Source organism: Salmo salar, chromosome 04 (genome assembly GCF_965601325.2).
Source record: "Salmo salar chromosome 04, fSalSal1, whole genome shotgun sequence".
In the NCBI taxonomy this organism is placed as follows: domain Eukaryota; kingdom Metazoa; phylum Chordata; class Actinopteri; order Salmoniformes; family Salmonidae; genus Salmo; species Salmo salar.
In genome coordinates, this window is record NC_138294.1 from 40,081,751 (window position 1) to 40,105,295 (window position 23,545).

Below are 23,545 nucleotides of genomic sequence, written 5' to 3' on the forward strand. Positions count from 1 at the left end.
TGTCTCACTGGCTCAATTATACTACAGTGCATAGGCATGTAGCCCACTAGTTTCAGTTAATTATAAACCCCAAAAAGAATGTTTATATTGAGCACAAGATTAAAATTATGCACACTATCCACGGCCACTGATGTTTGTCTCTGAGCTCGTCTGCCAATAAGATGACCATATTTGTATCATCAGTGGGTGTTGAAGCATAGCCTAACCCTAGATACATCTTACTAATTCACAAAGCCATGTTATAAAATGACATTTTGTAGAGTATAGGCAAACTATATCACTAATTTGGTGTTGTGCTACTTTGCTTTGAATGTTGCGTTGGATTCAGATGTGTATGGAGGCAGGCTGCGCGCTATGCACTGCATACCATAGCACAGACCCAGCTCGAGGGGTAAGTGGACGGAAACCCTGTTTTTCGTGTGCTGCGCGGAAGTGGTGATGCTAATGCAGTACAGAGTTTCAAGTGGTCGCAGAGTAAACCTTGAACTGAGACGCATAACCAATGAGCTTTCCCGAGCGCCTCCCCAAAAACTCTGTTGTCACTAGTTACTGCAGCCACAAAGTCAAAATTCTCTATATCGTAAAAATTCATTGAAACAAAAATGTGCTTTATAGTCTTAATTTAAGGTCATGGTTAGGCATAAGGTTTGCAGTGGGGTTAAGGTTAGGGATACATGTAGGGTTAGGTTTAAAATCAGATTTTAAGAGAAATTGTAGAAATAGGCGGGGTTAAACCATAATTAAGACTTTGCGGCTGTGGTAACTAGTTACGACCCCAAAAACTCTGATTACAATTTCTCAATATTTAGGCTACTCATGACGCAAAAGCATAAAGTCCACAGAAGGCAGCAATCGGCTCAGCAGACAGGTAGATGATGGGAACGGGTCAGATACTGAAGGATTTTGCACTGAGCGGACTTGTAACTGCAATGTTTTAGAATAGCCTTCCATTCGCGCCTTGGATTATTCTCCGTTGTATCGATCACTGATTACGACTGCATTAGAGGGAACGCTTACGGCTCGTGCAGGCTATTTCTGTTGTTCATTTCAATTCCTGATCATTACATTAGGTTACTCAATACAATCAATCATGGTTATGTTCATAAGGACAATATTGCTCTATTGTTTCGTGATTCTACACTCCAGATCCGTTAATTGCATGGAGAGTGAAAGTGAACTTTGCTACCCCATTAGACTGGATGACAAACAATATGAGCATAATGTTTTTGACAACGGCGAGGATATTCTTACGGGGATAATTGTTCTTAAAATAAGCGCCTTCCAGCAGGAGCTAGTGCTTGATTTGCATCCAGATTCTAATTTCCTTTCCCGCACCGTCTCTGCCTCCAGTCCAGCTGCAAGCGGGGACCTGAGCAGGTGTTTTTACTCTGGTTATGTCAACTCAGACCGGCTCTCATACGCAGCGCTGAGTCTGTGCAAGGGCTTGCAAGGCGCATTCGGTTTCAAAGGCTGGGAATATTTCATCAACCCTGTCCACAATGACACCACTTCAGGAAATACCAGGAGCGCCGAGAGCGTGCATGTTATCCGGCGCCGTAGCAACGATAACTTCAATGGTAACTCGACCTCCAGGTGCGCGGTGGACACGGGTCTGAGTCCCGAGGTCGCCGCGTCTTTGGAGAAATACAAGCACTTATACAAAGGGCACAATGTGACTGAAACAATGTTAAAAGGTATCCAAGGTAGATCCAAGAGATTTGCCTCCATCCCCAGATACGTGGAGACGCTGGTTGTTGCTGATGAGTCCATGGCTAGTTTCCATGGAGATGACCTTAAACATTACCTCTTGACCCTCATGTCTGTGGCAGCTAGGCTCTACAAACACCCCAGTATTCTCAACTCCATCAACATTGTAGTTGTCAAGTTCATTGTGCTAACTGATGATGACAAAGGACCCAAAGTCTCAGGCAATGCAGCAATGACGCTGCGTAACTTCTGCACTTGGCAAAAAAAGATGAATAAGAATAACGACAAGCATCCAGAGTATTGGGATACTGCCATACTGTTCACCAAGCAGGTAAAGTTGAGCTTTATTCTGTCAACATGGGGTGCTCTCTCTCTCTGTCACCTTGCGATCACCATGGGAGCATGGGATGGCAGGTAGCTAGCTTATTGCAAAGGTGTTGGGGCAGTAACCCGAAAGGTTGCTAGTTTGAATTTGACAAGATGAAAAATCTATGATCTATCAATCTTCCCTCTTAACCCTAATTGTTCCAGGGTCTCCGTCAATAATGGTTGATTCCTGCCTGTGACCCCACTCTCAGGGGGAGTTGCAATAAGCAAAAAACACATTTCCATTTTAGACCTCACACTTGTACATGCAGTGAAACTGGATAGATTTAAGCACCCTCTATTTTACCTTGGTTTGCAAATATATATGCATCTGTGCAATTAGAATTACTGTGTAATCTGCATGCAGAATGAGGATTATTGTGATGCATTGGACCATTGCAATAGTTTGAAAATGGGAATATAATTGAATGCACCACATAAGCAGTCTAATCCAGTCTATAATGCTGACCAGCATCTTCTATTAGTCATCGGTGAGCTATAGGCAATGTGTTTGTCTATGGTGTCATAGATGCCATATGATAGAACATGTGTCACAAGGAGGTATGGGAGCCTTGGCATAAATCCATGTAAACCCAATGGCACATGAGACATAGTCGTAGACGTAAAACTAGCTAAACCAACCCAACCCCAGGTCTCATAAAGTAGACACTGACTTGATTTATGCTTGTTCACAAATCACAATGCTTATTTATAAAAGGCTGGGTTCAGTGGGTTGTCCCTGCCCTTAAACATTAATTGATTTGCACTCAAACACACTTTCCACCTCTGATGAACTCTGAGACAATACCCACCTGTTGGGAGGGAGAGGTAGACAGAGAGGAAGAGGGAGAGATGGGGAGAGGGAGAGAGAGAGAGAGAGAGAGAGGGAGGGAGAAGGAGTGGGAGATGGAGATTAAGAGGGAGAGAGAGGGAGGGAGAGAGAGAGAGAGAGGGAGAAGGAGGGCCGCGCCCACAGCACAGTGTCGACAGACCAGACCACTCATTACTCACACAGCCAAACAACAAGACTCTACATGCCACGTGGCCAACCGGCTGGTCAGCCCTAACACTGAAGTAAGGTCAGGGATGGACATGGTCCAAGTTTACCATTACAACCAGAAATAATTACTGTCAGAGCAGAGTGGCAGTTACTTGTTTCTGTTTTGCTGACATATTTTCTTTTTGATTCATTTCTAAATTTCAGACAAGGTCAGAGTTGAAGTCCCTCCTTACATTCCAACCGTTATTAGAGAAGGTGTAGCTCTTTGACCCAAGAAGAGACATGCGAACACTCACTTCTCAGCCAAGTTTCAGACAGCCGTGATATGACAGACAGGCAGGCAGACAGACAGACAGACAGACAGACACAGACGTTATACAGTCCTCTGGTTTCCTTAGTAAAGCAGGTTGTCCATGGTTAACTGTCTTGAAGGTTGGCAAGCATTTAGTGGGGAGAGAGATTCAGACACCTCCAATAGTAGCAAGGAATACAGTTACCATGCAGTTAGCTACTGTAGTCTCAGAGCTTTCATGCAATAAATAGATTGTCAGAGCCAAACTTAATGTCAGTGCAGTGCTGTACTCAACCACCCTTACTTGGCAGATGTAATTTAAATAATTCCGGATCATGTCATATAGCACATTATGTCATGGCCAATCTCTTAATGACCAAGTCACTGTACTTTCCAGCAAACATACTGAACATAATACTCCAATAGGAAATTTACCAATAAACTAATTCAACTAGCTTAGTTATTTGACCTGTGCTCTGTGACAAGGGAGTGTCAGTCAGTCCGTCAGTACCCCGAGGGATGCAGCAATCGGAAGTGTCTTGTTTTATGTGGACCTTCCCCACCCTGCCTTGCCTCCAGCTGTAAATGCTCTGGCTTGTCCCTCCCCACCTCCCCCTTCCCCCTCTGAGGATGCCTTGCCTGCTCCCCATTAAATATGCCCCTGGGGAAGATCACCATGAACATGTCAGAAATTCCCCTATCCTTCCCTCCTTCCCGCCACGTCTCTGGCCCACTTGTTTGCCCCCAGTCTGAAACCACAGCAGCACTAGAGGAGGGAGATCCTCGCAGCTGCAGCCAGCCGCAAGGGACAGGAGTCAGCACACCTCTCCTCTGCCTAGTGCACATTTCTCATCTGGGTTGTTGGCTCAGTTTTAGCTTTTTGATTTAGATCTGTTTGTGTGTATTTTCATTCATTCCTGCGTTTCTACCATGTGACCTCTACACCGATTCTTTTTTTTACCTATCAACCTGTCACTCGTCAGGGTTGTTCACCTACACATATTGTGAAAATCATTCTGAAAATTGATGGAGAATTTATTGTCGAGTATTCAAAATACACTGGAGATTTTAAACAACTACACAATAACTACACTATTACACATCTTGTTGCTTTTTAATTTACCATAGTGGTTTCCAGTTGGCTAAACCTTACCTTTAATATAGCCCAACTTTATCGAGTCCCTCAGATTTACACCTAATAAAAGAGGCTTAGTAGCACTGGCAGTGTGGCGTGGCACAGTTGGCCATCATCAGTCACACGCTTTCCTCTCAAAACCCCAAAAGTGACAAAGAAGCCTTGCAAGTCATTTTAAGCGGCACCATATGAGCCTGTCATCCTAAAACCACTAAATATAAACAGTCTCATGCCAGGCTATAACCAAGTAATTACACATGAATAACATATCAGAGACTGACTGTTGTGTGTGTCAGCACATTCGCTGTGGTAAAGAGTGGCAAAGAGTGGCAAAAATGGCAATATGGATCAGCATCACTATTAGAAAATTGAATGTGTCAGAATCATATCTCTCCAGGTGACACTTTGGTTGGCTTAGTTGGCAGCTGTATAGGCTGAATGTAGACTTGAAAAGTAATGTCAATGATAATAGGCCTAGTAGAAGTGGAGTAGATTGATAAAACCTAATTCAACAAGTTGGATGAATATGTTATCTCTAGAATTACACTCTGCAGTCATTGCCTTTGTCGTAATCTTGGTAACCATACAGACCATTGGCAACAGGATTTGTTATGACCACTGAGATACTATGCAGTTCTGTGAGGTAAAACCTTCCAAAGCATGGGCTTGGGCTCATCATTTAAAAGATACTGTCATGGGGACTTGTAAAGGAAGTGGGAGAAAGAAAGACTTGAAACAATCAGTTTCAGTTTAAATTTAGCTCCCTCAGGCATTCAGATTATTCCTCATGACAAATGAGTCTTAATGTTCCTGAACATTGGAGTGGACGTGAAAGACTAACATATCTCACCTTCAGCTGTGAAGCTGTCATTATGAGACCCAATACTCCCAATGGGCCCTTACAACTACCACACAGCAGACCCTTGTGTGAGCTAATTTCTTTACTGTCTTTCATTGGCAGTAATCCTAACTTCCTCCTCTCACCCCACTCCCACTCTCTCTCTCGAGCTCTCCTTTCCATTTCCACTCGTTTCTGTCTATAATAATAACAAGTCTGATTAAACATGTTAAAGCTGAGTTGTGGTGGACACTGGTATGTAGTCTGTGACTCAGAGAGAGAGAAAGAGAGGAGGGGGAGAGTGGGAGAACTAGAGAGAAAAAGAGAGGGAGAAAGCGAGAGAGAGAGAGAGAGAGAGAGGGGGGAGAGTGGGAGAAAGTAGACAAATTGAGAGGGAGTTGGAGTGAGATAGAGGCAGAGAGGAAGAGAGAGAAATGGAAAGAGAAGGAGGGGGAATGCACACATGGAACAGTTTGGATGTTATAAAAGCCTAATGAAAGTCTGCTGTTTGTACCACCGGGTGCCAATTGGGTCAGTGTTGCTTGAGGAGAGGAGTCGTCTTTGACACAGTGAAAATGAATAGGTTTTGACAGACATGGGCTGGTGGTGATGCTGATGATGCACTCAGCTGACCTTGGTCCATAGCAGGAGACAGTCATAGGACACTTTCCATGCTTGTGGCATAGGCATTCTCATTCTAAATACCCAGAGGGCATGACATCACAGTGACGTAATTTCAATCAGTTTCTAATGCCATTTCAACCATTTCTCCCCAGCTGGTTAGGCACATTAGATTTAGACGCCTGTGAAAGGGTCTTGAAATGGTTTGCAATCAACAGCACAATGGCTTGAGTAAGGCACAGATTGCGCCTGATGTGATGTTTACTTATGCTGAGTTTAATGTACTATACTTATGTGTTTTATATAGACCACTCAGCTCTCACAGGGAGCCTCAGTTCTCCCCATGGCTCCTTCCTTACTGCTCTGCAGCTTGCTGAGATCGCACAGTAACGTCCACAGAATGTGCAGTGTATGTGAAAACCCCTTTTCCAAAAGATTAGTAATGGATTCTGACCATAAACCTGCCAGATTCATATTTCCCCAGAGAGGGCTGGATGGGAGAGTAACTCTACACTAAGTTTGCTATTAACTTCCATGATAGACAGATACACACCAGGGTAACAAGGGGGGAAGGACACACCTAGCTAAGTATTTCCAGATCTTATAAATCCCTTCCCGGTGATACTGGTGTATCAGACCAAGGTTTCCAGTTGTCGTTGTAAGCTGCTGCATTTGTTGTTGTGTAACTTGTTTAGTGCCTAGCCTAATTCTTTCTCGCTATTGCTTTTTCAACATTTTGCAACAACATGTTTCTTTTGAATATGCCGCCAGGCCCCTACTAATCAGCCATTGGCTGATTGATTGAATCACTACAACTTTGATTGTTTCCCGGCCCTACTCTGTTCTGTTGCAATGCTGTGCAACAACATGTTGCTTTTGAATGTCCCTCCAGGCCCTACTGAGCTGTCACTAGCAACATGACTTATGTTATGGAGGGGGAGTATTTTTTTATTTAACCTTTATTTAACTAGGCAAGTCAGTTAACCTCTCTGGGGTATGTGGGACACACTATTCAACAGCCAGTGAAATAGCAGGGCGCCAAATTCAAAACAACAAAAATCTCATAATTCAAATTTCTGAAACATACAACTATTATATCCCATTTTAAAGATACACTTCTCGTTAATCCAACCATATTGTCCGATTTCAAAAAGGCTTTACGGCGAAAGCATAACATTAGATTATGTTAGGACAACGCCTAGACAAGAAAAACCACACAGCCATTTTCCAAGCAAGGAGAGGTGTCACAAAAAACAGAAATACAGCTAAAATGAATCACTAACCTTTGATGATCTTCATCAGATGGCACTCATAGGACTTCATGTTACACAATACATGTATGTTCAGACATCAAAACAAGCCATACAGATATCTGCCATTTTGGAGTCAACAGAAATGACAAAAATTACATTATAAATATTCACTTACCTTTGATGATCTTCATCGGAATGCACTCCCAGGAATCCCAGTTCCAGAATAAATGTTTGTTTTGTTCGATAAAGTTCATCTTTATGTCCAAATACCTCCATTTTGTTTCCGCGTTCAGTCGAGTAATCCAAATCCACTGTGCTCGCGCAGTGAGTTCAGACAAAAAGTCAAAAAAGTTATATTACAGTTCGTAGAAACATGTCAAATGATGTATAGAATCAATCTTTAGGATGTTTTTATCATAAATCTTCCATAATATTCCAACCGGACGATTCCTTTGTCTTCAGAAATGAAAAGGAACACAGCTAACTCTCACGTTAGTGTGGGCGATTGAGCTCATGTCATTTTCTCAGTCATCTGATTCCAAGACCTCTTATTCTCTCCCCATTCACAGTAGAAGCATGAAACAACGTTCTAAAGACTGTTGACATCTAGCGGAAGCCTGAAGTGCAAAATGACCCCATTGACACTGTATACTGGATAGGGAATCACTTGAAAAACTACAAACCTCAGATTTCCACACTTCCTGGTTGGATTTTTTCTCAGCTTTGTGCCTGCCATATGAGTTCTGTTATACTCACAGACATCATTCAAACAGTTTTAGAAACTTCAGAGTGTTTTCAATCCAAATCTAAATATGCATATCCTACCTTCTAGGCCTGAGTAGCAGGCAGTTTACTACGGGCACGCTTTTCATCCGGACGTCAAAATACTGCCCCCTACCCCGATGAAGTTAAGAACAAATTCTTATTTACAATGACAGCCTACCGTAGAACAGTGGGTTAACTGCCTTGTTCAGAACGACAGATTTTTACCTTGTCAGCTCGGGGATTCAATCCAGCAACCTTTTGGTTACTGGCCCAATGCTCTAACCACTAGGCTACTTGCCACCCCAAATCATACAAGGTCACCGAAAGCAGTGGGTCTTTTAATTATGATTAGTCAGGATTGGAACAATATTATTTGTCATTGTCATTAAACAGCTGGGTGAGTGAGTCCACACCGTGGAAAGATGGATAGGATGGAGAGTCAGGATTGGCAGTTGTGTTTGTGTGTGTGTGCGTGCGTGCGTTCGTGTCTGTGTATGTGTGTTAAACAGCTGGGTGAGTGAGTCCACACCATGGAAAGATATGGCAGATGGCGGATGGGAAAAGTAGGTCATTGGCAGATGAAAACACAGCAGCTCATTGCAGTTTAGTATATTTTCTCATAGGCCTCGTGCAATCAAAAAATTTGATTGTCCTGTGTTTTATATATATTTCCACACTATGAGGTTGGAATAATAATATGAAATTGTGAATATGATGATAATGGCCTTTTAGTGTAAGAGCTGTTTGAAAAGACAGCTAGTTCTCAGTTTTTCCCTCCCCACTCAGACCACTCCCAGATAGTCGTAAAAAAATGATTGCTTGAGAAATTACTCTTTTTGACCATTTTAATTGAAAAGAATCCCAGGTACTTTATTATTTGATATTGAGTTAAAACACACGCACGTACGCACACACACACACACACACACACACATCTGGATTGGATTTTCATTGTCTAACAATTGTGGTATATACTGCAAATAATTTGTCACAGTACTTTAAGGCTTCAGTTTGGATATACTTTTAAATACCAGATCAAAGCTGAGAGGAACTTGGGGATTGATGGGTTTTTACTGTGTGTTTGTGGAAGATTCTACTCTAGTGTGCACAGCCTGGCATCAGAGCAATACGAAACATACTTAATGTATTTCTGAGCACCTCCAAGATGTATGATACCTACTAATGGTCTAGTTAATTTAGACAGAAACAAAAGTAGGGAGATTGGTTGGGCGTAATCCGCGAACGTCTAGCAATTTAAAGGTTGTGTGTTTAAGTCACGTCGGGAACAACTGTATCATTTTAGCTAACCCTTCCCCTAACCTTTATTCTAAACTTTACCCAATTCACCTAAACTACTACTTAAATTCACCTTACCGTTGTTGTTTTAGTTCCCCTAACCTTTCACGTAATTTATCCTAACCTTTGTTGTTAGTTCCCCAAACCGCCAATGTAAATTCTCCCCGTAATTCTACTTTGTTGTTACACGCAACAATCAACCTGGTCTCAGAGAAAGACATATAATACTATATGTTCTCCCAGATGTTTGATAACTTCCGTCATCTAATTCGTATGCTACTGTACGACCAGGTAAAATGTATGATACTATACGTCCTCTAATTTGTATGATATTGTACGACCGCTATTCCATTCATAATGTAACCCGACTTAACGTAACATACTATATCATACTAAATTGAGTTTCACAGATTTACTTACAGAATAATACAAACTGGACAGAAAGGCATTGCTCCATGGGTTGTTTAGGTACTGATAATGAGGTCCAAATTGGTCCTCACTCACTAACATCTAATGTGTTTAAAACAGTGTGGTGCAGAAATATAGGTCAATTTGAAACTTTGCTACTTGGCAAAACAATTGGAGGCATTTACATTAACTCAAGTACAGGTAGATTGAATGTGTAGCGGGGGTTTCCAGAAAGCAATGCCTATTGGGAGAACTTGACACCGTATGGCAAGCCAAAGCAGATGTATTAGAATGGTTTGTCACAGCATAATGATATTACTCACATTAACATCTGCTAACCATGTGTATGTGACAAATAACATTTGATTTGATGACACACAGTATAATCACTATATATAGTACATACTACTGTGTTGTCCTCCTCTTTCAAGGTATTAAAAGCACGACAAGTCAGAGGGTCAAATTAGCTTGACAGCAAGGGAATATCCTAGTTAAATCTCAGAACAGCAATAGAAATGTAATTGCCATGTGTAATGGGAGACATGAGTGTGTTTGTCTGACCAGTGTTTGGTGTGTGTGTTATCTCCTGTCCAGGACCTGTGTGGAGCCTCCACCTGTGACACCCTGGGCATGGCTGATGTGGGCACCATGTGTGACCCCAAGAGAAGCTGCTCTGTGATAGAAGACGACGGTCTGCCCTCCGCCTTCACCACTGCTCATGAGCTTGGTGAGTTCTCTGTCACACCACCTTAGTCCGTCCTCCAGGGTTGGAATTGAATGTTCAGTTTACTTCCTGAATTGACTCAATGGGGTGAACCCATTCACCCAAACCAAATGTCCTCTCCAATCCCCCCTGGCACAGTCATTGAGAACCCAAAGTTTCTGTTTTGTCAGTGTGACAAGAATAGTTCCTAAAAATGACCCAGATTTCCACTTTTTAGTTTGAACAGCATCAGAGCTGATATAAAGCAAGACCGATATCCATGCAGATTCTCATTGTATTTTTATATGAATGTAAAGCTGTAAAAACTGTCAAACAAAAACGAAACTGTTGACGGTATCACCTCCTTTCACAATACCTGAGCAACCATAAAATAATTTTGTAAATGTCCAGTGTTTATTGACTGACAAAAACAACAAGCCAAGTGACGACAAGGCATATGACCTATGCTGCCCAAGTAAATCCAGTAAGTCATTTATTGAATAACAAAGATGAATGACACAGTTGACAGTAATGTCTCCCTTCCTTCCTCTTCCTGCTATAGGCCACGTGTTCAACATGCCGCATGACAATGTGAAGGCGTGTGAGGAGACATTTGGGAAGCTGAAGGACAACCACATGATGTCCCCTACCCTGATCCAGATCAACAGGACCAGCCCCTGGTCCCCTTGCAGCGCAGCCATCATCACTGACTTCCTGGACAGCGGACATGGTGAGTCAGCAGAACCTCTGACCTCTAACCCCTGACGCACACACATAGGCACAGCACATACCTGACCCTTACTAAGGTGTGGTAGTGGTAAAGAGATATGTGGGTAACCCTTGAGTGCTGCCGGTAAATAAGTGGGCAAACCCGTATGCAATAAGTGGGCAAACCCTTAACCCATTTATCTTACGTAATATGTGGGAAAACCCTACAAGGTTGGTAAACTGCCTGGACAGTGGAAATGGTGAGTCATCGTGACTCTTACCCTCTGATCCCTAACCCCTGACCATTGTTGTGTAGAACAAGAGGAAGGAATGTAGGGAGAGTGTTTGATAAAGAGGTGTGAGTGAGACTCAGCTGAACTCAGTCTCACTGTGGTGCTTCAGGCCCCCCTTATAACACACCCACTGGTTGAGAACATACAGTACAAACATCTTGTGTTGTGTTGGCACCAGGACTGCTGATGGCTGATCACATTGAGAGAACACATGCCCATCCTAACGTGCTGCTGAGCACATAATCACAGAGCCTGTTCTGTTCCTGTTGTGTCCCTGTCACAAACACAGTCTAGCCTGTTATCTGTTGCCACTGGGTCAGTAACTAGGGAGCTATGAAGCCTGCGGTTGTCAAGGAGCAGGCTGACTTACTTCGCAAAGCAGACATTTGTCTCTTGATTTTTGTCAATTCCGCCTGATAAGATCAAATAGATAAGATGGTAGTTATTGTCCCTGAAAGGGAAATGTGTTTTGGACATTTATACTGCTTAAGATAATGACTATGAGTCTTCAAATAGTCCAAGAATATAATAACCTCTCAGCCATGAATATGACCTGATGGGGTAACAACAGCTATAATTGTCTCTGTCGTAAAGACAAATCATGTATCAGATAACTCTAAATGGGACATGTGCACAGATCAGACAGGCTACACTCATTGTAACATTGGAGGCACTCACAAAATGTTACATTACAGACAATGAGAGAGAGAACTCTCTCTGCAGACATCCTAATCCTACTCTCTTGAATATGGAGCTTGTGCCAAGCAGGGCAAACCACAAGGTCTGGACCCAGATCAGTGACAAACTGTTATTTCAAGGCCTGCTATCCTGACCATCTGTCCCAAATTAGAGGGGCTGTTATACGAAGAACCACCGCAGTGGTTTGGGCAGCTAGGTGTAGTCCTCAATGCTTCCCACATAGGTTAAAATAGAATAGAAGAAAAATGCTCTGTTCGTTCCATTCTGTTTTCATGCCCGTTACATGACATTTTTCCTCAGGACAGAGAAAAGTAGACAACGACAATGGCTGGTTCAAAGTAGCACAAGCACGCACGCAAGTTAGGAGTGCCTTGAGACATTAGGAGTGTGTGTCTCTTTGTTAACAACAGCTGGTGCGTGTTCTCTAATGTTAAGGAAGTCTCAAGTTTTTGCTCGCCTGAGTTAGAATACCTTATGGTAAGCTGCAGACCATACTATTTACCAAGAGAGTTTTCATCTATATTTTTAGTAGCAGTGTATTTACCACCACAAACCGATGCTGGCACTAAGACTGCACTCAACAACCTGTATAGGGCCATATTCAAACAAGAAAATGTACACCCAGAAGTGGTGCTTCTCGTGGCCGGTGATTTTAATGCAAGGAAACTGAAATCTGTTTACCTCATTTTTACCCGCATGTCACCTGTGCAACTAGAGGCCACAAAATTCTAGATCACCTTTACTCGACACACAGAAACGTATACAAGGCTCTCCCTCGCCCTCCCTGATTCCTGCTTACAAGCAAAAAACTCAAACAGGAAGAACCAATACGGAAGTGGTCCGATACACAGCAGGTCTGTTTCGCTAGCACAGACTGGAATATATTCCGGTATTCATCCAATAACATTGAGGAGTTTACCACATCAGTCACCGGCTTCATTAATAAGTGCATCAATGACGTCGTCCCCACCGTACGTACATATCCCAACCAGAAACCATGGATTACAGGCATGCCATGGATTCGTGTGCGACCGCACTGAGCTACAGGCAAGGAGTGGGACATTATCCGGACGCTTATTAGAAATCCCTCTTCAACCTTTGACGAGCCATCAAACAGGAAAAGCATCAATACAAGACTAAGATCGAATCCTACTACGCCGGCTCTGACGCACGTCGGATTTGGCAGGGCTTGCAAACTATCACGGATTACAAAGGGAAAACCAGCCGCGAACTGCCCCCTGACACGAGCCTACCAGATGAGCTAAATGCCTTCTATGCTCGCTTCAAGGCAAGCAACACTGAACCATGCATGAGAGCACCAGCTGTTCCAGACGACTGTGTGATCTCGCTCTCCGTAGCCAATATGAGTAATTCCTTTAAACAGATTAACATTCACAAGGCCGGATTACCAGGATGTGTACTCAGAGCATGGGCTGACTAGCTGGCAAGTGTCTTCACTGACATTTTCAACCTCTCCCTGACCAAGTCTGTAATATCTACATGTTTCATGCAGACCACCATATTCCCTGTGCCCAAGAACGCCAAGATAACCTGTCTAATTGACTATCGCCCCGTAGCACTCACATCTGTAGCCATGAAATGCATGGCTCACATCAACACCATCATCCGAGACACCCTGGACCCACTTTGCATACCGCCCCAACAGATTCACAGATGATTCAATCTCTATTGCACTCCACACTGCCTTCTCCCACCTGGACAAGAGGAACACCTACAGTGGGGGGAAAAAGTATTTGATCCCCTGCTGATTTTGTACGTTTGCCCACTGACAAAGAAAGGATCAGTCTATAATTTTAATGGTAGGTTTATTTGAACAGTGAGAGACAGAATAACAACAAAAATATCCAGAAAAACGCATGTCAGAAATGTTATAAATTGATTAGCATTTTAATGAGGGAAGTAAGTATTTGACCCCCTCTCAATCAGAAAGATTTCTGGCTCCCAGGTGTCTGTTATACAGGTAACGAGCTGAGATTAGGAGCACACTCTTAAAGGGAGTGCTCCTAACCGCAGCTGGTTACCTGTAAAAAAGCCACCTGTCCACATAAGCAATCAATCAATCAGATTCCAAACTCTCCACCATGGCCAAGACCAAAGAGCTCTCCAAGGATGTCAGGGACAAGATTGTAGACCTACACAAGGCTGGAATGGGCTACAAGACCATCGCCAAGCAGCTTGGTGAGAAGGTGACAACATTTGGTGCGATTATTCGCAAATGGAAGAAACACAAAAGAACTGTCAATCTCCCTCGGCCTGGGGCTCCATGCAAGATCTCACCTCGTGGAGTTGCAATGATTATGAGAACGGTGAGAAATCAGCCCAGAACTACACGGGAGGATCTTGTCAATGATCTCAAGGCAGCTGGGACCATAGTCACCAAGAAAACAATTGGTAACACACTACGCCGTGAAGGACTGAAATCCTGCAGCGCCCGCAAGGTTCCCCTGCCCAAGAATGCATAAACATGCCCGTCTGAAGTTTGCCAATGAACATCTGAATGACTCAGAGGACACCTGGTGAAAGTGTTGTGGTCAGATGAGACCAAAATGGAGCTCTTTGACATCAACTCAACTTGCCGTGTTTGGAGGAGGAGGAATGCTGCCTATGACCCCAAGAACACCATCTCCACCGTCAAACATGGAGGTGGAAACATTATGCTTTGGGGTTGTTTTTCTGCTAAGGGGACAGGACAACTTCACCGCATCAAAGGGACGATGGACGGGGCCATGTACCGTCAAATCTTGGGTGAGAACCTCCTTCCCTCAGCCAGGGCATTGAAAATGGGTCGTGGATGGGTATTCCAGCATGACAATGACCCAAAACACACAGCCAAGGCAACAAAGGAGTGGCTCAAGAAGAAGCACATTAAGGTCCTGGAGTGGCCTAGCCAGTCTCCAGACCTTAATCCCATAGAAAATCTGTGGAGGGAGCTGAAGGTTCGAGTTGCCAAACGTCAGCCTCGAAACCTTAATGACTTGGAGAAGATCTGCAAAGAGGAGTGGGACAAAATCCCTCCTGAGATGTGTGCAAACCTGGTGGCCAACTACAAGAAACATCTGACCTCTGTGGGTAATGTTTTGCAGAGGGGTCAAATACTTATTTCCCTCATTAAAATACAAATCATTATATAACATTTTTGACATGCGTTTTTCTGGATTTTTGTCGTTGTTATTCTGTCTCTCACTGTTCAAATAAACCTACTATTAAAATTATAGACTGATCATTTCTTTGTAAGTGGGCAAATGTACAAAATCAGCAGGAGATCAAATACTTTTTTCCCCCACTGTATGTGCGAATGTTGTTCACTGACTAAAACACCATAGAGCCCTCCTAGCTCATTACTAAGCTCAGGACCCTGGGACTGAACACCTCCCTCTGCAACTTGATCCTGGACTTCCTGACAGGCCGCCCGCAGGTGATGAGGGTAGGCAACAGCACAACCGCCACGCTGACCCTGAACACATGGGCTCCTCAGGGGTGCGTGCTTAGTCACCTCCTGTACTCCCTGTTCACCCATGACTGCGTGGCCATGCACGATTTCAACACCATCATTAAGTTTACTGATGATGATGACACAACGGTGGTAGCCCTGATCACCAAAGATGATGAGACAGCTTATAAGTAGGAGGTCAGTGACCTGGAAGTGTGGTGTTAGGAGAACCTGTCCTCTCCTTGCCTAGTTAAATAAAGGTTAAATATTTTTTTTTTAACGTCAGCAAGACAAAAGAGCTGATCGTGAACTACAGGAAATGGAGGGCCGAGCACGCCCCCATCCACATCGACGGGGCTGTAGTGGAGCAGGTCAAGACCTTCAAGGACCACCAGGCAGTGGAGAAAGGTCCTAAAAGTTGTCAAAGACCCCAGCAGACACTGGGACACATGTTGGACAATAGAACCCAAATTCATACAATCAGTAGGTCTAGGCAGTGTTGTAGTACTGGAGACCGTGACCGGTCTTGAAACCATATTTTTTTGTGTCTCGGTCTTGTCTCGTTGTCAGAGACATTTGTACTCAGTCAGCCGAGACCAGCGGAGTAAAAAACTCATAATTATCAGCTTCCATTTAATAAGTGCATACAACCGCTTTGCCAGGCCAAACATATACACTCCTTTCTTGATACATTAATACCTTTACAGTCTTTATATCTATTATAGACATGTTTGCGCAGTGGCGAACCTATTGGACCTAGGCCTTCATTGTGTGACAGGTTGGTGATGCTGAAAAGACAGCAACGGTAATACCAGCGCACTCATGTACTTAGGAGAGTGCACTTTTTGTAAAACATATGATTCCCAGGTGAAGAAGAAAAAATACATATGGATAGCGGGGGTTATTTAAGCCAGTGGTGTAGTGGGGGATATTTAAGCAATAAGACACGAGGGGGTGTGGTATATTGCCAATATACCATGGCTAAGGGCTGTTCTTAGGCATGACTCAACAGCCCTTAGCCGTGGTATATTGGCCATATATCACAAACCCCCGAGGTGCCTTATTGCTTTTATAAACTGGTTACCAATGTAATTAGAGCAGTAAAAATAAATGTTTTTGTCATACCCGTGGTATATGGCCTGATATACCAAGGCTGTCAGGGCTCAAACCATCAAGTTTATAAATGCAGGTATATGCCGTATACCCACTTTTATTTCAGTGGGCATTGCATTTACTCACTTCTTAACCCCCAGTTATGTGTAACAAAGTAGTGTAGTGGAGGTATACAATATCAAGTATGTAGTACAATAGTGAAATCCTGCACAAAGTAGCCTACACAATTGCAAAGCACGTGAAATATATTCACATGCACGCTGCGCACACAGCCTAGTTTCAGCAGAATATCATCTGCAGGCAGGCAGCAAGAGTGCGCAGCTCTTAACTGATTTTGGCATGGAGCAGCTCACAGAAGAATGTAATCTATAGTCGGTAGGTAGGAAAGACGTTTCAACTTATGATATCTACCAATAAATGGTAACTAAGGCAACAATGGGTATGCAAACCAGGTATTGAAAAATGTTAGTCTGAAGTCTTGGTTAGTAGACTATTTGTGATGTGCAATTCAGTCATCATGTGCTGTTTGCATCAGGGGCATAGGCATGAGTGGGCCTGGTTGGACACAGGCCAAGCCACTGGGGCCCTGCCAGGCCCACCCAATCAGAATGAGCAAAAGAACAACAGCAACACAGTTCCACTCACCAGATGATGATCATTTGAAACAACCGTTCCCTGCAGTCAATGACCAAAAGCGCCTTCTTTGGCCTCATGGGCGGAATGATATTAATATTTTTCATAATTTCGTAATTAGTAAAGATTACTTAAAAAAAAACAACGAATATGTTTCTATGTCAAACAGTTTTGTTATATTTCAGTCTTCTGTGATGTAAATAAAGTGTAATATTGGGATGCGAACAACAATTTGAATACATTTTAGTTCTATATCTGACATGGTACAGGTGTCTTTTTTTTAAGCCCATAACCATGTGTGAGGTGTATACTTTTTTTAAGACTACTAAGAATCACTCTGTGTGACCCTGATTTAGCCCACTGCAGTTAAAGGTTAACTTCTTGTTAAAAATTATTCTTGAAAAGGGTGAAGCTAACAAATTAGCAACAACATCCTCTTCAATAACACCTGTTGCAGCCACTGCAAACTAGCCAACAGCAAAAGATAGCTAGCTTGACCCTGGAAAAACTACTGCTCGCTATTGCGCAGTGATCTGGTGGCCTTTGATAAAGCAGAAGTTTCCATACGTTTTTTTTTTGTAAAAACGGTCCCACTCATTACAAGTCAAAATGTGATTGGTTTATTCCACTGTCACTCCCAAATTTTGCCCAAATACAGTTGAATGGCATGTGCCTTATATCCAGCTTCTCATGGCCTAGCTACTGGCTGAATTAGCTAGGTAGATTTATCTCGCCAGAGATAAAATCTGAACTGAAGAGATTAAATCAGAACATGATTGAAAAGAATAATATAATTGTAATTATTGTTGTTATTATTTTATAAATCCTTAGCCCTTCTCTGAATGTGTAGAAGGTCCTCATTATTTCCCGCTGTGTTTGGGTTAGTAATAATTGCCCTCAGCATGCATTTGTTTACCATTCTGAATGTCTATAGAATCCATATGTTCTTCTGAAATATGCAGAAATACTGGACAAAGAATTACAATCATGGTCTTGAATGGGACTCTCTTTTTTTCTGTTTTTGGTATTGAATTGGTCTCGAACCACTTGTCCTCCTCCCGGTCTCGGTGTCAACTTGGTCTCGACCTCCCTCCGGTTTTGGTCTTGACTCGGACTCGATTTGCTCCGGTTTTGGTCTTGAATTTGTCTCGCTTTAGGTGGTCTCGAACACAACACTGGGCCTAGGCTACATAAAAAAAAACATACACAAATCAATGAGTCTGATGCAACAGATCAGAAAATGTTGATAAACTATTAGCCTGTGTCTTCACATTATAAGCGCAACAATGTGCACAAGACAGTAGGCTACGCATGAATGTTCGTTTCATAATGCAATTAGCATGAAAATACCATTGTCAAAGTAACAGATATGAAAATATCCTTTAGAAATTTAGAAAGAGAGGAGATCTAAAGATGCAACAACTAGCATGGGTTGCTAATATGACTAGGATTGTGCCTTTGGTTACTGGACAATGAAAGAAAGTTGAAAACCTATGGAACATGAGAAAAATAGGCTACTGGTTTCAATGGCATTTGGAAGTCTTTATAATATAATTGCCTCTATGGATATGGTCGGATTTTGCCTAGACTACCTTGAAACAAAGTATAATATGTAGTAAAACTTTCAGGTTTCAAACAAATAGGTATACTTTTTCAAAATGCATACTGCCTCCAGCTCATTGCAAAGTGTTGTGTGATGCGCTGATGAAGCCTGCCTTCCATTGCCTATGCATTTCAATGGCAAATGGGAATCGTGCTTCAATTACCAGTTGAGACATTTATTTGTTCTTGCTATTTTTAATCGTAGCCATCAAAACTATTTTTAACATGTGATTGCATTTTGAATTATTGAGCAATGATTGGGCTTATAAAAGCATTGTTTCCACTCAAAAGCTCTATATCTATATGCTGTGCGCGTGTGATAAATAAGATACCCTACATAACAAATATACACTACCGTTCAAAAGTTTGGGGTCACCTAGAAATGTCCTTGTTTTTGAAAGAAAAGCACATTTTTTGTCCATTAAATAACATCAAATTGATCAGAAATACAGTGTAGACATTGTTAATGTTGTAAATTACTATTGTAGCTGGAAACGGCTGATTTTTTATGGAATATCTACATAGGTATACAGAGGCCCATTATCAGCAACCATCACTCCTGTGTTCCAATGGCATGTTGTGTTAGCTAATCCAGGTTTATCATTTTAAAAGGCTAATTGATCATTAGAAAACCCTTTTGCAAAGAGTTGCAAAGAAAAAGCCATATCTCAGACTGGCCAATAAAAATAAAAGATTAAGATGGGCAAAAGAACACAAACACTGGACAGAGGAACTCTGCCTAGAAGGCCAGCATCCCAGAGTTGCCTCTTCACTGTTGACGTTGAGACTAGTGTTTTGCGTGTTGTGGTGGCTAATTTCTGCATTACCAAATGAGGAGAGTTACAAACACACCAGTCTGAGTTAAACTACATCTTTAATACTTAAGATATTTTTGCAAAAGCTCTTGACCTTCAATAATGCACTCTCTTGAATGAACTGTCGTGTCTTTGGGGGTACCATTAAACTGAAGATATGTTTATCAATTAGCTCCCTGTAATTATTATCACGCGATTAAACTGATTAATCGTTTAATTGTAATTAACTAGGAGGTCGGGGCACCAAGGAGAATATTCAGATTACAAAGCTATAATTTTCCTAATATAACTTTCCTATACTATAATATTATATTCTATTATAGTATAGGCCGATTATCTCCTAGTTTAAATGGTGTATTTACCTCTAGTTCAGTCTCATTCCAAAACATCGTAAATTGTTGTATCTGCACGAACCCAGTCTTTACTAAAATCATCCATACATCATTTATTTACTACACTAAGTAATTAACAGAAAAACATACAAACAGTAATTATCGTCAACAAAGGATTGGTATCGGAATGTGCCCTTGTGGGCTAAACAGTCAGGTCGGCCTGTTGAACAATGGGTCATAAATGGTCAGCTGAGAAGTTTACACAGAGTTCATGAATATTACAATTGACAATTGAAGGCTCACTCATTCGGGAACAATTGCAATCAATATATATTTACGCTCAGTGTGTCGTCGTTCTTTGTTGGAGAGTTCGGTTCTGTTGGGGAGTTTTGTCCGCGTTCTCTCTCTCTCTCTCGGTTAGAATGGATCTTTCAGAGCGACCTTCATTAATGTCGTCATCGAATGGTTGCTTCGTTGGTCTTCGCGTTCAATGATATAATTTACTTAGCTGCAGACTAATAATTAATATCAAAGACTTGTTCTTATTCTGTCAGTATCGATAGTCTAAAAGTTAACCACGTGGTATGGTTCACTTTCAGTAGAGGAATTAGATGGTAGAACCTATTTGGCCAACGGAGTGTAGGCCTGGTCTGGAGAAATGTAAATCAGGGAGTGTTTTATAGTGCCCATCGAACAGGCTGGTCAAATGACGCCTGGTCCTGTATATGTCCCTGGGGCGTGCCTATGACTGAGTTAGATTTGGTTACAGAAATACAATTCTATCACATTACATCAGTACATAGCATCTCAATGTCTTACAAAAGCTTTATCCTTATCAATACATTCCATACACCCATATGAGGCAAGTCTTAAACTGAGTCTATTATATAAACAGTTTTATGGTAATATGGCTATATTGTCTCTTCTGAGTATCACAAAATGGTACCAGCGGATCAGTTCGTAGCTGGATTCTTCAATTCTATGAGTTGGAAGTATTTCCTTTGTCTCTCTATGGGCCATGTGGCCAGAGACTTTCCTGGAATTTTAGAGTTTTTCTACCCTTTACACACAGGGTGGATTGTGTGCAAAAGGGAGAGGCCAACGTCATGACAGAACCATTGAATAAGGTGATTACACAATGGCTACTGAGATCTTTATAGCAAGATCCACCCCCTTTTGACATGACAAACCACAGATAGTTAGGAATGGTTCACAAAGACTGTTTACTTTAGAGAGGAGTATTTACAAAAACACCATTTCATCCAATGGCATATATCAATTTTCAACTCTAGATACTCCCATCTCAAGCAAACCCCCTCTTGACCCCACTCCTGGACAGGCTCACTGGGGAGAGTGAACCTCTATGCCATATACTATCACAGGATAAGTGCGAGATCTAAGGGACATACAATGTTCCCAGACACTGCCATAAACCTCCCCACAATAAAGAAAAGGAGGGAGTGACTTTCTCACAGACATTGTGGAGACAAGTCATTGGTTCCCTATTAATCACGCCATCCCTTCACATGGTTTAAGAATAGGTAAAGACACATTCCCATGAAGACAAGTCTGACCTCTCCCCTCTCTGGGCCCCAAGTGACTGAGCCCCAGCTAAGGGAAACGTGCAACTGAAACATACCAGAGTCCAAAGGACACTTTCTAATGACAAGTATCTCACATAAGCATATTATACTAATAAAACATCTTAATCATCTATGTTACCCAACTAATTCTGATTCATCCACCACAGTGTACTATTTATTGAAGCTGCCAGTTGAGGACTTGTGAGGCATCTGTTTCTCAAACTAGACACTCTAATGTACTTTTCCTCTTGCTCAGTTGTGCACCGGGGCCTCACACTCCTTTTTCTATTCTGGTTAGAGCCAGTTTGCGCTGTTCTGTGAAGGAAGTAGTACACAGCGTTGTCCGAGATCTTCAGTTTCTTGGCAATTTCTCGAATGGAGTAGCCTTAATTTCTCAGAACAAAAATAGACTGACGAGTTTCAGAAGAAAGTTCGTTGTTTCTGGCCATTTTGAGCCTGTAATCGAACCCACAAATGCTGTTGCTCCAGATACTCAACTAGTCAAAAGAAGGCCCATTTTATTGCTTCTTTAATCAGAACAACAGTTTTCAGCTGTGCTAACATAATTGCAAAAAGGTTTTCTAATGATCAATTAGCCTTTTAAAATGATAAACTTGGATTAGCTAACAAAACGTGCCATTGGAATACAGGAGTGATCGTTGCTGATAATGGAACTCTGTACGCCTATGTAGATATTCCATAACAAATCTGCCGTTTCCAGCTACAATAGTCATTTACAACATTAACAATGTCTACACTGTATTTCTGATCAATTTTATGTTATTTTAACCTGTTATGGCTAGGGGGCAGTATTTTCACGGCCGGATAAAAAACGTACCCGATTTAATCTGATTATTACTCCTGCCCAGAAACTAGAATATGCATATAATTCCCCGGAAGTTTGCGGGGGGTATGCTAGTTCTGAACGTCACATGCTAATGTAAAAAGCTGGTTTGTGATATAAATATGAACTTGATTGAACAAAACATGCATGTATTGTATAACATAATGTCCTAGGGGTGTCATCTGATGAAGATCATCAAAGGTTAGTGCTGCATTTAGCTGTGGTTTGGATTTATGTGACATTATATGCTAGCTTGAAAAATGGGTGTCTGATTATTTCTGGCTGGGTACTCTGCTGACATAATCTAATGTTTTGCTTTCGTTGTAAAGCCTTTTTGAAATCGGACAGTGTGGTTAGATTAACGAGAGTCTTGTCTTTAAAATGGTGTAAAATAGTCATACGTTTGAAAAATTGAAGTTTTTGTATTTTTGAGGAATTTGTAATTCGCGCCACGCCCATCATTGGCTATTGGAGCAGGTGTTCCGCTAGCGGAACGTCTAGATGTAAGAGGTTAATGGATAAAAAATTTAAAAAAAATGTAATGGGCATTGCACTAATAATGGCACTGTTTCAAGCAGACCACCATAGTCCCTCTGCGCAAGAACACTAAGGTAACCTGCCTAAATGACTACAGACCCGTAGCACTCACGTTCATAGCCATGAAGTGCTTTGAAAGGCTGGTAATGGCTCACATTAACATCATTATCCCAGAAACCGTAGACCCACTCCAATTTGTATACCGCCCAAACAGATCCACAGATGTATCTCCATCCCAAAGCCCTTGCTTGGAAGTGTACTTCGCCAGACTGCCAAGAACCTTGCCCTTATCCAGGCCGAGGTGGCGAGACATGGTAGTGATGACACCATAGGCCTTGTTGATCTCTGCACCAGACAGGATGCTTTAGCCAGCATACTTGGGGTCCAACATGTACGCTGTGGCGTGTATGGGCTTCAGGCAGAAGTCTTCACGTTTTTTTATGTATTTCAGAACTGCAGTGTCCTCTGCTTGGAGCAACAGTGAAGTGGGCAGGGCAGAATGGATTTCTTCTCTTACATCTGCAAGCTGAGTCTGAACATCAGACAGGATG

General features: G+C 42.2%; 1 protein-coding gene across 1 annotated transcript in view; it reads left to right on the plus strand.

Moving 5' to 3' along the window:
• Positions 1-786: 786 nt before the first annotated feature.
• The window catches only part of adamts15a (ADAM metallopeptidase with thrombospondin type 1 motif, 15a), a 34,049-nt gene continuing 11,290 nt past the window's right edge, over positions 787-23,545 (plus strand). Inside the window, exons 1-3 of the mRNA XM_014195837.3 lie at positions 787-2,038; positions 10,276-10,408; positions 10,947-11,114. Coding sequence (XP_014051312.1) covers positions 1,091-2,038; positions 10,276-10,408; positions 10,947-11,114 — 1,249 coding nt within the window. The 5' untranslated portion in view covers positions 787-1,090. The remainder of the gene's footprint in view (positions 2,039-10,275; positions 10,409-10,946; positions 11,115-23,545) is intronic.